General features: G+C 40.1%; 1 protein-coding gene across 12 annotated transcripts in view; it reads right to left on the reverse strand.

Moving 5' to 3' along the window:
* Positions 1-16,474, reverse strand: part of slo (calcium-activated potassium channel slo) — an 84,220-nt gene that overhangs the window by 13,596 nt on the left and 54,150 nt on the right. For 2 of the 12 annotated variants that reach the window (XM_069502301.1, XM_069502302.1), the window contains exons 5-17: positions 15,829-15,980; positions 15,155-15,322; positions 14,206-14,297; positions 10,790-10,900; positions 9,179-9,284; positions 7,654-7,806; positions 6,767-6,922; positions 5,133-5,245; positions 4,142-4,297; positions 3,115-3,191; positions 2,719-2,754; positions 1,760-1,825; positions 1,156-1,206 (exon numbers count right to left, since the gene is read on the reverse strand). In XM_069502301.1, coding sequence (XP_069358402.1) covers positions 1,156-1,206; positions 1,760-1,825; positions 2,719-2,754; positions 3,115-3,191; positions 4,142-4,297; positions 5,133-5,245; positions 6,767-6,922; positions 7,654-7,806; positions 9,179-9,284; positions 10,790-10,900; positions 14,206-14,297; positions 15,155-15,322; positions 15,829-15,980 — 1,437 coding nt within the window. Of the gene's footprint in view, positions 1-1,155; positions 1,207-1,759; positions 1,826-2,718; positions 2,755-3,114; positions 3,192-4,141; positions 4,298-5,132; positions 5,246-6,233; positions 6,347-6,766; positions 6,923-7,653; positions 7,807-9,178; positions 9,285-10,789; positions 10,901-13,024; positions 13,117-13,645; positions 13,738-14,205; positions 14,298-15,154; positions 15,323-15,828; positions 15,981-16,474 lie in introns of all 12 variants that reach the window. The other 10 variants (XM_069502310.1, XM_069502308.1, XM_069502311.1 and 7 more) reach the window with 8 other exon arrangements.

Here is a 16,474-nt window from a genome sequence, read left to right on the forward strand (position 1 = left end):
TATTGCTACCTAATAGTAGGAATAATTTATGTCTAAAAATGAATAGGTAAAGGTAGCTTTAAACATAATAATAATTTGTCGACCAAAATAGCTAATCAATTAAAAAAGAAATGATTCCTACAAGAATAACTTTTTAAGACATTGACTTGTTCAGAAAATGAAGACAAAACTAATAATTGAAATTAGTTGAAAGAGAAGTTGTTTAAAATGTTAATGACTTTGAATTTATTGAATTATAGCAAACAAAAATCTGACATAAGGTTTTGGTATCAAAGGTGAAACTGATGTATTAGAAGTCAACATAAACGATTATGAAAACATCAATATTTTAAATTCTCATTAGATTATAATAATATTAGAGTTTAATACCAATAAAACCATTCACATGCAACACACTACGACCAAAACAAACAAACAACATGAAACATTTGACAAGCGCTGTGTGGTTCTAAACTTCTAAACACTATACTACTTTTAAATTCAGTTACTCTATTAAATTATTTTTAAGATATGAAAATGACTAATGTTAGTAGGAAATGGAATGAGATTTTAAGAGGTGATTACCAGGAGATGGCACCGAGTGTTCTAGCATTCTAGGATAAATGTGTTTGAGCTCTAATGAAATTCTTAGGTCTTACACGATGTACAGTAGCGTATACCAAATTATCGACGGATTCTGAGGCATTGATCGACCACTGCAAGGTCCTTGCAAGTTGCAATTCTATTGAGGCGGGGCCATCTAATTTTAAATTATACTTTCCCTATGTAAATGAATAAGAATTAGAAAATTTCATCGTAACAAATTATAAGCACGTAATCACAATCTATGACGATACAACATCAATTTCAGAGGGGCTATTTATAATCGATGCAGAAAAATTAAGGTTCAAAGATACTCCTAGAATAAATGTCTGTATTGATAAGATAACAATAACAAGACCAAAAATAAAACGACATCACAAAATATTTCTCTCTATGTTTAAGGCTAATAGAGAGGCGGAACATCTAACTGCTGTATAAAATGCACATAGATAACGTATACAAGACAATGATAACAGGACACGGTATTGCTATAACCGGTGCGTGCGACCAACGACACCTCGCGCCGAACACCACATCGACATTTACACGTTAACGGATACTTGAGTTACGTACTTGCCCGGCCAACCATCTGGACGGCTCGTACGCCTTTCCTGAATGTAGCCACTGAATCGAGAAACAAACGTTTAATACTGATAAAGGCTTACTCGTTACATTTAACCATTAGCATCCTGTTTATAAACTGAAATAGGAACAGGAATAAGGCAGACAATAGATAAATATAGATAGAAATGCAAAGCTTAGACTTTTATAGATATAATTTGACTTATTAGATGGCCAAAAGTGTTCAGCAGCTTTTGGTAACCAATTCCCATAAATAGCATTAACATCATAATATTGTCCCAATCAATTTAGAAAATCTCCAGTTAATTTGTTGTAAAAAGACCGATAGGTATAGGCGATTGGTATCCAAAAGCGTATCTATAGTGTCCCTAGTTTGGAAGGTTCTTATAGTTCAGTTCTATCACTGTTAAGCAATAATATTATCGCAGTTAAAATTCGTGAAGTAGCATTGCCTCTTTCTATTTGCGTGTATTGTTCATCGGTGAATTAGCATACTATAGCCCAATTTTATAACAGTTTTGAGCGATTGTTAGTTAATGCAAAAAACTAGTATTGTGAGGTACGGTTCTTTTTGGCAATTCAATACGTTCCGTACCATCGACACTTCGATAAGTATTACTTTGTTTCACCATCCCCGTCTGCATCATCATCATTCCGACATCTGCAAAAATGTAAACACTGACACATACGGAAGACACCCTCCTGTTCGACTGATCGGGATTGATGCTTGAACATAGTAGAACCAAATTTACAACTGTACCAATATCCAACTCTATGAAACGTCATTTAGCAGAATTTATTGAGGCATTGTAAAATTATGAAATTGATTCTACTAAATGCGTTTGATGATATGAGTAGCGACCGGATCTCTCGACCGTGCGTTAGTCACTGTCATTAGCACAGACAAGCTGGAACTGTCCTATTAAGCCTTTGTATCGTTTCAAAGCTCACTCCCGATGAGAATTTTAGCGTCTTCGAATCACTCTGATTTTCTGAGACATGCTTTCATGGATTTGAATTTTAGACAGTGTTTAAACTAAGTGTTCGGGAATAAATGAAAGTGCAAATTGCGTTGCGAGTTTCAACTCTACTTTAATTTCATGCAGCAAGCCTCGTTGGGCTTCGTAGTGCATCATATCAATTTATATCTACGCCTTAATTCGAATAACTTAATAAAGTGTGCTTTGCAAAATAGTGGCTAAATCGTGTAACTAAGCACGTTTCGCTACGCGCTTGCGATATTCGTACAATATTGAATGATGCACTGGAGCGCTCTGATTGGAAACAAATCAGAACAGAGCGAGAAACTTTTCAAGAGGCATAAGTGAAGTGTCAAAGTGCTTTATTGTGTCGGGCGTATCCATTCACGAGCGAGCAGACAAACACAATGATCGCTAAGTATAGGGTGTGAACGAGCACGGATCGAGAATGGCTTGCAGCCGATCCAGTCAGTGAGGTACGGACGCAACACCACTAAAGCAACTCAAAATCATATAGACACGAAAATAAATTGAAAAACGTCAATCTGTATGCTTATTGTGTGGTGCAAGTTACCTATGTCGGCTCCGACCTTCCGCTGGTGCGCGGTCACTAAAAGTTTAGCCGAATATATCATTAATGTTTACAAAACAAGAACACATGGCGTGGCGTTAACTTTGCGCTTTACATGTTCCTAAGTGTAACACAAGTGACATAGATAGGTACATTGAAAAGAAAAACTTAATAGAGAAAGTGTTTTGTGATCACAGAGACAGCAAGTGATGTTAAGAGAGTCCCAGAAAGAATGTCACAGAATATTGGTTGAACTAAACACTTTTATTTTACTTACAAAATATACAAAAACGTTTATAAATCTGTCATGGTTCTCTTTGAAAACAGGAAAACAATTATAATATTATTAGGTACACAATTAGTAAAATATCAGGAAGTAAAATATTGTATGAAACTTACAATTTTTACATTTGCATTTTTTGATGAGTGTCTCGTCTTTGATGTCTTCGTGGCATGCTTTGCAATAAAACCAAGCCCTGAAAATAAAAACAAGGAAATTAACATAAAAACTTAAACCACATGTTTTTATCTATAAAATTATTCTAAATAAGTACCTATAGCTATTATAATAATCGGTAGATCCCCGCTCTCATGGTTTACGTAAACATAACCCCTAAAACATCATGGTTGAGAAGTTGTGATCAGTCTTTACATAACCCCACAATATCAACTCACAATTAGCAATGCTCGTGGTTTAGTACCCCTGTAGCATCAGGATTGTTGGAACTCAGTATTCACATATTGTTGTAGGTTCTGCCATGAAAGTATGCCAAGATCCATTACAATCGGTTCAGTAAAAAGTAACACCTAATGAAAAAGCCATCGCAAGCAAATACGAAAGTGAAAATGCATGTCGATTCAAATATTTAAACTTTAGACTTTTTTGAAATGTATCGATGGTTGTAGTAGTAGTAGGTAATTAGTTTAATAATATTTACAGTTTAACTCTGAAACTGGACATGAAACTGACACATTGTACTGACGAATTATAGTATCCTAAAAATTTCAAAGCTTTTTTCTATCTTTCCTGACCTTAACCCCAATTTTATGCAGCCAATGACTATAGGACCGAAGTTATCATTTAATAATTCAGGTACATTGTGGGTACATTAAAATTGATTGGCGTTTTAGTATTTAGTTCAATTAAACGGTTTACGCGGTGGTAGCCTAGTGCGTTCCGGGCGTTCGGTTCCCTCCCCGATTACTATCTCGACCTGTCGCGTACTCTAACTAAATATCGTGAAGAAACTTGTACGCCTGAGAGTTTCCATAATGTTCTCAAAAGTCTGTAAAGCGTCGTGGATTATGGCCACGACACTCAGTCTCCTTTCAAAATTCACATTTTGAACGGAGACTCGATCTCAATAGAGAGCCGGCGATGGGTTGATGATGAAATGGCTAGGCGTTAGTGAAATAAATGTGTTACCTTTTGACCTCATCCGCGGACTGTGCAATAAAGAAACCTTGTGTGTTCGCATGTATCTTAGCGTTGCGTGGGTTTATTGAGATTTTGCTGTCCGTCCCTTCCTCGCCTTTGATCTCGATCGCCAAAAGTAGTAATTTCAACTTCGTAAAACATAATCTGCGGAAAAACGCGTTATTTATCAATTTCACCAATGCTATAGGTCGCTTGACTGAAACAGCTCGTGGGGTAGGAGGGTTGCAATCTGTAACCTATGTGGTCTTATTAGTGGGAGGTCCCGGCAGGGGTTTGGATTTTTCTAATTTCTAAATTTCTGGTCTGGTCTGGTGGCAGGCTTAGGCCGTGGCTAGTTACCACCGTACCGGCAAAGCCATGCCGCCAAGCGATTTAGCGTTCCGGTACGATGCCGTGTAGAAACCAAATTTTTCTTTTTGTTAATTTCTTCTTCATTGTTGAAAAAAGAGGGTAAAAAGTAAATTCTCAGTTCTTTAAAAATCAAGCATCCACCTAAATTCTTCTTTACTGGACACCAATTGCAAACGCTTACTTCAGCGATGCCATGACGGTTATGATATAACGCTCACCTAACTTAGGAAACCAGAGCTTTAACACGTCATGAAGTTCCTATATTATAATAAACAATTTATAAAAATATTTAGCAAGCAAATATACCAGAAAAAGTAAGAGATTATTATGGACCACAAATATAAATCGATAGTAAATTAAATAGATTTCACAAAATAAGTACATGTTAGTAAACAAAACAAAATCATGAAAACACGGAATAAGCGAGTCAGTGGTTTTTAATTCTACATGATGGTTATATATATATATAGTATTTGTTGTAATTGTAATATTAGTAGGTATCTATTTAATATGATATGGGAATAATGGGAAAATGTATGGGTTATAGAAACGCCTCTTTCTTAAATGTCGTTAATTTAAAATAATAAATATATGCTTTCAAAAAATAGGCAAGCGAATATTATCTTACTCGCTAGCTTGTGAAAAGGTCATTCCCGTAAAGGAAGTCGACAGAGTTTCCGTGTACATCTCACAGCCTGTGCCCTGCAGGTAATCGTTCTGCCAAGCCTGAGTGTCGGGGGACTGCAATCAACCAATGAGAAATGCTAAAGCTCGTGCCGTATTAGTCACAGCCAATCACAGTCCTGGTTAAAGTTCCTATAGTGCTTGGTAGTTAAAGTTAAGCCAATGACGTAACAATGGTAGGGTTTTTGGAAATATCTTATGTTCTATTTATAAATGAGTTAGGGAAACGAGTGGGTCATTATTGTCATAAATCATTTGTCAGGAAACGTCGGTAATAGACATCAGAATCTCAGAAAATACTATAAAGTATAAAATATGAACTTTTACATTTTACATATTATTATTTGGAGTTCTTTGTTGAACGGGGTCGTTGAATTTTTTGGGACATTGACCAATTCAAAGCATTGCCATTATTGGATTGCATTGCATCACAGTTTGTTTGTCTTCTTCTGACGTGTTGTAAAATCTGATGTGTTGGAGGACAATGGATTATGGGGGTAGTTTCACAACATTCATAGGTCACTAAGTTTTTAACCCTTGAGGACGTGGTACACCACTACTAAACATTGTTATGCCACTGAACTTATCTTTCATTCTGAGGGTACTTAGCATCTATATTAGTATTATATTTTCAGACCTATTGCTATTCTAGTTTCTTAGTCTATTCATCAGGAGTCAGGACTGCTATCATTATTTGGTGCATATAACTATTTCAAGAAAACATGGACCTACTTAGGTAGAGACAGTAAGAGCCCCCGCAGATTACAATATTTGGACTGTCCAATTATTCAGATGTTATGTAAAAAGTACAAAAGGATTTAAATTAGCTTGATTCTCATACAATTCAGAAGTAGGATAAACTATCGGTTGATAGTTTAGTGTGTAGTCTGCGGGAGCGGTAAGCTTGCACAAAAACGAAGCCATGTGTACGATTTTTTAAAGTTAGTGACGTCTTCGTAGGCCACGTTATGGGATGTGATTGAACCGGTACATAAGTTCAATTGGCGTTGCCTCACAGCCTGTAAGCGTTTTCTAATCCACTTACTCCGCTGCGTGTATGAACACCATTCCAATAAAACTTGGACCGAGAGTGTCGGTGTACATCTCCATTCCGGTACCTCTTTTGTAGTCATATGTCCATTTAGCCTTTTTCCGTGACTGCGAAAATGCCGCATTAGGTTTTGTTAGACACCAAACATTCGAAGACATTATTGATATCTTTTGAATTAAGCCCTAAAATCCTTGAATACAGGGATATAGATTTGGTTAAGCAACTGGTTTCTTGGGAAACTCATTAAGATTTAAATTAATTTGCAATTGAGTATATTATGCTGTTCTTTGCAGTTTCGGTTAAAAACTAAGACAATTTAAGAATCAGCTTGAAATCGGCCAATGAATTCATTGGAAGTTTTTTAAACTGTGCCCATTTTTTTAAACGGATAAAAATTCCTTGCGCAAATATTTGCCACTCTTACCACAAACATTGGCGGGCATTATCAGAACATATTAAATTAGTAAAGGGTGTTTTGGAAACATCTTACAAGCTAATAGTGCCCAGTAACTGAAAAGAAAGCTGACCGTTTTAAAACTTCTCATAGCGAAAAGGTTGGCCATCATAGTGGAGAAGCCGGGCGCCAGACAGCTTTGCGCGATAAAACCCAACTTCAGCTCCGCTAAACAAATGACGTCATCTCCCTGCTTCCAGTCCCAGGATGGAATGTTAAGTAAGTAGGCCTAGAATTGGAGAAAATATAAAGTTAATCAAGTCGAGTTATAAGTCACTGAATTTATAATAGTGTCTGAGCGTTTGATACGTTAGGAGCGTTCTGACCAGTCCTAAAGCTTAAATATAAAATTAGTATTCCGAGACGAATATGGCTTACATGAATATCCATATGGAAGTCCATATTAGATCATATTGGCGGGGACAAATTAAAATTACTGGACATCTCAGAAAGTTCTGGCAAGAATCCATCTGGATAGTTAAAGAAGCACCTGTGCGTACGCCCAGATAAGGATGCTGAGTATCAAGGTATGGGAACGCAACACTCACAGTTTGGACAGATGAGAATAACTCACAAGTAAATCTACACTCAGAACTCAATAAGTTTGGAGTGCCCTTTGACTGACCTTTATATTGTAGTACCTACACTAGGATGATGATTCTGAGTCAGAAAATTTCATAAATCAGAACCCTCATAATGTCCGCTGTATCCTCAGCAGAATGGAAGTATTTGTTGAATAGCAAGAGACTCACAATTAAGCAACTCGCTAGATATTTCAGAGCGAACAAGAAGTTTGGGGTGACCTAATAGACCCTGATGTCGTCGGAGTAGTTCTTAATGGGGGGTGTAGGTAACACCCCTCATAATGTTCGCCGCATCCTCCGGAAGTATTTGTTGATAAGCACGAAACACTAAAACTTATCCACTATCGCTAAAACTTTGGAGTGACCTCTGACTGACCTTGTTGTGATACTGCATCAGCTGTATGATGACCCTGATGTCGTCGGAGTAGTTCTTAATGGATATAACCCTCATAATGTTCGCCGCGTCCTCAGCATCCGGGTCTTGACAGTATTTGTTGGCCAGAACCAAACATGCGTCCGCTTCGTGCACCTAAATATATGCAATAGTCTTAACAAGCTTAAGAGCAATCACGCACTCATCCGACCCAAATCCGTGAAAATATGGAATATCCGTGAATATATAAAAAATATCTACGTCATATGGCATAAGCTACCATACAAATACTTCTATGACAACTTCGGAACGTATTTTCACGGGTCGGATGAGTGCGTAACCGCCGTAAGGGCGGTACATTGTGATTGTACGAAAATTAATTGCAAAAAATATTTAAATGAGATAAGGAGCAGATAATTTTGGTATTCAAAGACAAATAATATCTTTTATTTAAACATCTTCATATCATGTATATAAAAGACAGTAGATTTGAAGATCAAGATACAATTTTATTTAGTTACTAGATGATACCTGCGAGTCCGCCTGCGTGGATTTTAAAAATCCCATAGGAAATCTGATTCCTAGGTTAGAATTGTATATGTCACTCTCCAGGTCTTTTACTATATCCATACAAAAAATCTCGATCCGTTGCTTCTTTGCAGCGTGTTTTAAGGGCAACCCAACAAACAGACACACTTTCGTATTCATAATATTGGTAAGTATATCGAAATTTCAGCAACCAATTTTATATAAACTCTAGCTTTGGCCTTATAGAAATCGACAACATACAATTAGCCTACAATTAATAAATATAGGTACATACTTAAAGATAAAAAAGTTAGACAAATCAAGGACAAAAGTTGGTTATTTAAAAATCTGTTAACTATTTACATATTTTACCCATACATAAAAGCAATATACCTAAATAAATTACAAGTGCGATGTTCATATTAAGTACTAAATTAATTAACAGCGCACCTAACGTTCATTAAGTAAAAGCAGATGGTTCTACGTGACATGCAACTGCTAGTAGCATTCCGTAACCAAGCCATGCAACTACGACTTACCGTAAACACTCGACAATACCTACAATCGACATCTGTACTTCGATCTACTGAATAAAAGCCAATTTTGTAACGGAAACTCTTTCAGCGGCAACCATTAATGCCAATTTGTTTTATTTAGCAGTTAGCACTGTTCGGAAAGTAAATGCGAGTTGTACAGTAGTTAATATCGATTGTTTAGAGTACACAGAGTGGGCAAACGCGCACACAACACCCAGGTTAGGTACAACTGACACAGGAGCCCAGTCAGTCGCGGGGAGCGACACAACACAGCGAGGCACACACACAGCCCAGTCATGGCGTTAGAAGGAACTGTACATCCCTCCAAATAGAACGCCGTCTCGTCTGAGAGGGTACGAACGAGCATCGCTCTACGAGTACGTCTATAGGAAAGACAAGTCTGCACAGCTTCAAACCGATACCACGCCCAAAGATCACATCGCGGAATGTGCAGTGCTACTTACTTTCACCCTCTGTAGATCGATTGGATTCATAATGGTGCCTTGAAAGAATTCCACAGTGGTAAAGTGTCTCTTGAACAGGCCTTCGAGCTCCAGGTCGGGCGGTTTCCTGCCATCAACGCTCAGTTAACTAGGGGCCACATCCGGCGCGGGCCGCGTTACCATGCACTCTAGGTAGTACCAAATACGCGTGCGGTGGGGCCGGAGCGCAGGCCGCTGCGGCCCCACCGTGAAGCAATGATTGCATTAAAGGAACCACAAGATCAAATTACCAAAGTGATAAATCCTACTGTGACTATGAAAACAGCATCTTTACATAAGAAAAATTCCGACTTATGCACATAAATGAATAAAAATACTGGTTCGATCGGACGCGTATCAATGATAAAAAGTAGGGCCGTGCGATAACTAATTGCCAGCGCTATTCGGTTACGCTAACCTTGACTCGCTCAAGGTCGACGGCATTCATCATTGTACCCTGAAAAAACTCCACGGTGGTGTAGTGGCGCTTCAGGAGGCCTTCCAGCTCTAGGTCAGGCTCCTTTCTGAAAGCGCCGTTTGATCACGTGACTCCCACGCTTACACTCCCGCTCAAATATATCCATGGCAACATATAATCTTATTTTGCATCTAATTTATTGTTCAAAACTTAAATATTTTATTTGCAAGCTTAAGGATTGGTAAGACAAAGCGCGTGACGGCAACTGCACGACAGGACGTCGCACTAACCGCGTGCATACGCGTACGTGATTCGTATTACAAGGAACTTTAGGAGGCACCAGCGCAGCATCTATGCTCGTCCCGTAGCGTGAACGCCTTCATACAATTCTTTACAGTGAGCAAGTTATAGGCGCCTAGCACACTTATATCCTCCCCAGGCTGGTGTTATGGCTGGAGATTAAGCTGGTCCCGTTAATACTTCTTGAAATTTGTATAAGTATTAGGATTATGTTGTACTAGCTGATGCCCGCGATTTCGTCCGCGTGGAATAAGGTTTTTTTTAAATCCCGTGGAAACTCTTTGATTTTCTGGGATAAAAAGTAGCCTATGTCACTCTCCAGGTCTTTATCTATACCCATGCAAAAAATTACGTCAATCCATTGCACCGTTGCGGCGTGATTGAACGACAACCCAACAAACCAAAAAACAAACACACTTTCGCATTTATAATAAGGGTACTGATTGCGTAGAGAAATACCTAGAGAAGTCGTTGTAAGTTGCTTCCTCGCAGCGTACGATATCTTAGTTCTACCGAATGTGATTCACTATGCAGTGCTTTTATTCGGATATCGCCACGTCTACTTAGAGAAATTTCCTGGGGTTTGATTTTCACCTTTTGTAAGGGAGAACTTTCCTTTACCAATATTGGTATTTGGTAGAAATCTCCATCGTAGTTTTCCGATTCTATAGGTACCTAATAATCGGTAAATGAGAAATCCTCCCTTTGGAAATGAGAAAATTAGAAGCAAATTTTTCTCAGTGTCCTTGTACTTATTATAAGTTTTAATGAAGAGTCTCGTTAGAAGAGCTGACGTCCCGCGTCACTGCCATCGCGCGTTTTATGTTTCAGGCTTTACTTTAAAAGGTTAAATTATATAAGGTCGGTCATATTACCTGTGTAAAAAAACAACCTCAACATCCACATCCTCTCGGTCCTCATGTAGGAAGTCTTTTAAGAAATGGCTCACTGATTCGTACGTTATATGTCCACATACGACTATATGCCTGAAATCGTACAAATATATTATAACATCCACTCGTAAAGTTCATTCGAATCTACTACGAAAATAACTGAAGAAGCAGATAAAGCGAATTTATTTTTCAGAATTAGCCTTTAGTTGTTACTTGAAGAGTTTGCAAAATTTCATTAGAAAATAGCCGAAAATTTCAAAGTTTCCAAAGCTCAAGTGTCTTTATTTACTGCTTTAATTTAATAATTACATTTTTAAAAGCAAAGTTACACAAAAGCATAGTTCTGACAATAAAGAAAGGAAGGAAGAAGTTCAGCAATTCGAAGATTTGTCTAACGTCCGGGACCTCCTAGAATTTAAAATGTTCAAATTATACTAAATTGAAGTCGCACCAGATGTTAAACAAAACTATAAATGATATAAGCGTGATACGACTACAAAATACATTTAAAACAAGGTCTTCATTCTGATCCAATTCTGTCAATTAATAATATTATTATCGATCCAATTGTTCAATCAAACCTTTATGAAAGCGATGTTTAAAAAATTAATAAAATGAAGACTTTGCTGCTTAAACCTCCATAATTCACAATTAGCTTTGTTCATTAATTTGTGGTAGCATTATCAATAAATTAAGTTAAAGTTAAATCCGTCTGGAAAATAATTAGATAAAATTATGACTTTACAGAAAATACAAAACACTTATACCACAAAAAAATAAACAATCTCAGTTTCGTTCAGGGATACGTAGCTATCTACCGCACTAAACACAAAAATAAAACACAGTATGAACAAAATAAAAAAATCTGGAACTATAGCAAATTTTTAAGTATATTATATTCAAAGCAAATGCACGTTTAAGGGCGGATTCGTATGTATAATTTATATTCAAATATATCTTTGATATTTTTTTGAGTCACAGAAATGTGACTTCAAGGTGAATGTCAAAGTTGGATCTAAAGACAATACAAGAATGTAGCATATTAAGGATCCAAAACGTTGGATTGATGTAACTAAATTCATGATTATTGTCTTCAACGTCGAAATAATATTCACGGAAGGGCGACGACACACAATAGCTTGCCTCTCAAGTCTCAGTACAGTTCTTAAAATTGAAAACATATGTTTGTAAGAATTACAAATGGATTTATTTATATGATCGAGACTCAATTCTTTATAAGTTCAATCAAAGTGGGTTAGGCACGGCATGTGATTAAGAGGTGTAGGTGTGTAGTGTGTAGCAAGATAGTAAATGTATATTATATACCATGATGGAGGTTGGTGAATTAATACATACAAAAACATACAAAAGAGAGCAGCAACCGTTAACGCGGCAAACACAAGAGAGTTTAGTAGTTGGAAATAAATAAAATTAGATCAAAAAAGTTGCCAGCTACATACTTCATGCAATCTATGTATTCATCTAAGGTGTGGCAAAGGAACTGAATTCATTTTGATCATAAAACGTAACAAATCTCTACTTCATTATGGCTGCATAAATTCGCAAATAATTTTCAAAATTATTAATTCAAAATTCTGTATGAATGATTCGTGTAATCTCTTGGCTAAGATGGGTTATTTACGGATGGTATGCCGAGAACTAAGCTAAGTTGGCATTAACAATGTCCTCAATGCACACAGCCTTGCCACGCTCTATGAATGTTTACGTTATACATATGTACATACACTAAACAACCGAGGGGTCGAGTCAAAAGTACATTACATATTACAAAACTGATAAAGAGGGTCAAATTACTCGTACAGTACATAGACGTGCAGGCAGGAGTCGGGGCAGGGTACGGAGGAAGCGGCGGAGGCCTCCAGCGGCCGAGGCTGCCGACACACTACGTACCACTCAACATGTACTCCCAACTAAGCTTACGTTACCATAGCATTCCTCATTACGCACGTACGACTAACAGAAATAATAATTACCTAGGTCACGATACACTAGCCACTATCTGCTGGTACTAGTCAACTGAATCAATACCAATTCATAGTAATACAATCAATATCGACTCAAAACAAAGACAACGAGCGGGACTCGCGCCCCGCAAAGATAAAGTGAGAACACAGAAGCGTGCTAAGAGAGGAAAAGGAAGATATAGATTTACAACACGGAACACATTCACGGAACGGAGTGAAGACAGCGGCTCACCTGCGTCCCCGCTCATTCTTGAGGGTGCCGCCGTACTTGGGTCTAGTGCCGATTAAGTCAATTATCTCTGGGATACAACTGGCAAATATCGCCTAGACGCCGACAGACAAAACAAGACATTCACATTCAAGTCTCGTGGCTCGGCGGCCGACGCTCGCCGCTGTGCGCGCTGGGCGGGCGGCGGCGAGCGTCGGCGGCCGCCGGGGCGGCGCGGCACTGGCTGTGTGTGTCGCGAGGAGTGCCGGAGCTAGCGCTACAGCGTGGCACAGGCACGTGTGCAAGCGAACAAACCAAACACTACGTCATCGACAGCATTACACAACGTTACTCGGCTCTCTCCTGATCTAGTCTCGTTAGAAGGATTAAAAAGCTCATGGTGTCTCGAGTGTGATTTACGAAAAAGGCATGTAGTAGTGCGTCGGCCGACCGCGCGCCTGTCTCTCTAGCGGGAGAGGGGCGCGGCCGCCGGGAGCTAACTCTTCGAGCATGCGCCACGGCACCGAGAGACCGATTCTAGTGAAGGATTAATAAATTTCATTAGCAAACTCCGCATTCAATCAACCAAGTCAGATCGAAACCGTGAGAGGAGGCCCTCGGAGCGGGGGCGTGAGAGCAGGGTACCTGCGGCGGACGTCCTTGTTGTACCGGCCGCCGTATTTGTTGCGCTGCGCCGCCAGCTCCGTGATCTCGGGGATCCAGCTGGCGAACACAGCCTATACACACAAACCCAGTGAGCGACCGCCCCGCCCGCCCCCCGCCCCGCCCGGCCGCGACCCGCGCGCGAGGCTGTGCGACTGAGGTGCGGGAGGTGCCGTGCCGAGCTACCTAGCGCTAGTGCAAGCGTGAGGGACGGGGGCATGCAGGCTGACGCTAGCTATCGATGAACAGAACTTAAAAAGAAACGGTGTCGCCGGACTGGCTAGCGCGGTATAGACGCATGGTAGTGCGCGCACGCGCGCCGGCCGCGCGCGGACGCGGCGTGCGTGGCGCCCGCCCCACGTGCCCGTGGCGCGGGCGCGGCGCGCGCCTGGCCCCGCGGCGGCGAGCGCGCGCGCGCGAGTAGATAACGCAATACATCTGACGGCACTGAGCAAGCTGCAGGTGATGGAGAGGGGAGCGACCCAGCTCGCGCGCGGCGGGGTGAGTCGCTTCGGCTCTCGAGTTAAACATCAATCTGATACCTTTTTCCGTGTTCGCGCTTCAGCTCGCCACTGTACTTGGACCTACTTCCTACCAGCTCTATAATTTCGGGAATGCTACTAGCGAACATCGCCTGCAACAGACCACGGTGTCGGTCGGAGGCGAGTCTGCGCGGGCACCGCCGTGGGCGCACGACGATGCCCGACGAGGCTCGTGTCGCTAGGTGACGGAGAAGTGTGGCCGATAGCGGAGCGAAAATAAAAGAAAAGGAACGGGTGTGTGTCTACCGGTGATGTGAGCAACTGAACACAGCCAGGCACAGGTGCGCATGCACGCGAGGGGGAGGGGGGGGCGCGGGCCCGGCCGCGGGCTGGGCGAGCCCGCTGGGCGCTGAGCGGGTCCCCTGCAGCACGAGTGGTCTTCACGTAACAAAGCAAAAGAAACAGAACATCCATGCAAGAAATCATCGATCGAAGGGAAGCTCGTCTCGTACGAAGATGCTCCTCGGAAAGCGTTAGAAGGTTGCACAGAGAACGGCGACCGGAGCGACCGGTCGGCGAGCGAGGGCGGCCGGCGTCGGCTCCCGGCCGGGTCGGACATGCTCTAGTGAGTGCACTAGCAGGCTTACGTCATTCAACGAGCTGTGCGTTAAACCAGTAAGTACAGATCTCTACCAAGTCCCATGTGAGCTATTATGGTAATCTTGTTATGGTAACAATCGTTATATTTCCTTTTGCTTTGTTATTCAATACGGCTATATTATGCAAGGAATCGCAAGCGCAACGCGTAACAAGTCTTTTCGCTTCGTTTCGGCAAAGACTGTCATATCGCTATATTCGAAACGATAAAATATAATAACGTAGATTAAAACAGTTGTAACCTTACTTGCCCCTCCTTGCAAATTAGAACTTTAAGAGATTGTAGTAAATTTAAGTAATTAGAATAGATATCGTTAATGTTAGTATAGAAGTATGTGGGAATGGAACTTACCAAGCCGACGAGAAGAAAAAAAACCAAAAATGTTCTGCCAAGCACAGTGTGACAGAACACATCACCGTAACCTACAGTGGACATGGTGACTATCAGAAAGTACACACACGTCCAGTACGACAATGACTGCGCATTGTCAAACTCCAGTGGATCACCAGAATTTTCCAACTGAAACAAGCCAATTTCATGTTATAGTTTTTGCATTTCACTAAGACTGCTCATTTCAAGCTTGGTTCATGCTTGCATTGGTTCATGCTTGTATTTAAGTCGTATCAGTATAAGTAAGGTACACTAAATGTGTGCGTTTGCGAGCGCTTTCTCTCGTCTGATTGGTCCGACATGCACGCACACTTACGCAATGCCCAAGTAAACGGCGTAACCACAAGTATAGTTCACACGTCTTCGTGAATTGCAAGAACTGTACGAGTGATTGTGAATACAGAGCTACCACTTTTATAAATCGCATCGGTAAAATACGTTTTGCGATTTTAACTATGATTGGCCGACACATTACTATTGGCTAAAATACACAGTGCAGCAAGAATACCATAAATTCAGTCAATCACGGCAATTTTAGCAATTATAATAATCACAATTATTTATGCTAAGGGAACAGGTTTCTGATATTAATAGATTTGTTAAAAATGTAGAGGATAAGAAAAAATACAACTTACTAAATGAATAATGCCGGCCGCTGTAAGCCATACTGATATAAAGATAGAAACTAATTGCGCCAAACGAATTGAGCTCGATGTCTTTAATATATTGAGGTACTGCAAAATATCAGGCACGGTCATTAAGCGTAGAGCTCGAAGAAACCTTAGCCCTGAGGAAGATAAAAATGAGGGTACCATAAGAAAAAATAGCAAATTTAAGTCATACAAGATGAGATATCAGTGAGGCAAAAACTGAATCTACTTATTGCAGTTTGATCTGACTTCTGAGGAACTATGCAATGGCCTCGATTTAAGAGAAAATGGAAAGTTTCAGCCATTTTAAAATTATATTGACGATAATAAAAGCAGATTAGAAAAGATAATAAGGACCACTTTTCTCAAAAATCAACGCCACTGCCTTCCTACCATTTAACATCTACAGCTGGCTGGAATTTCGCCCACCCATTACACCAGCCCCCCAATTGTGTAAGAAAAATGTATTCATCGTTATCGTATCGTCAACAAATTCTGCCCTATAATTGGCTGTGAAAAAACAACGAATCAACCAATCAAAGGGCAGAATTTATTGACTATTACGATAACAATGAATACGTTTTTCTTACACAATTGGGGGGCTGATCGTTTCTTTCACGTAGGTACATGC

The sequence above is a fragment of the Maniola hyperantus genome, chromosome 12 (genome assembly GCF_902806685.2).
Source record: "Maniola hyperantus chromosome 12, iAphHyp1.2, whole genome shotgun sequence".
Classification (NCBI taxonomy): Eukaryota; Metazoa; Arthropoda; class Insecta; order Lepidoptera; family Nymphalidae; genus Maniola; species Maniola hyperantus.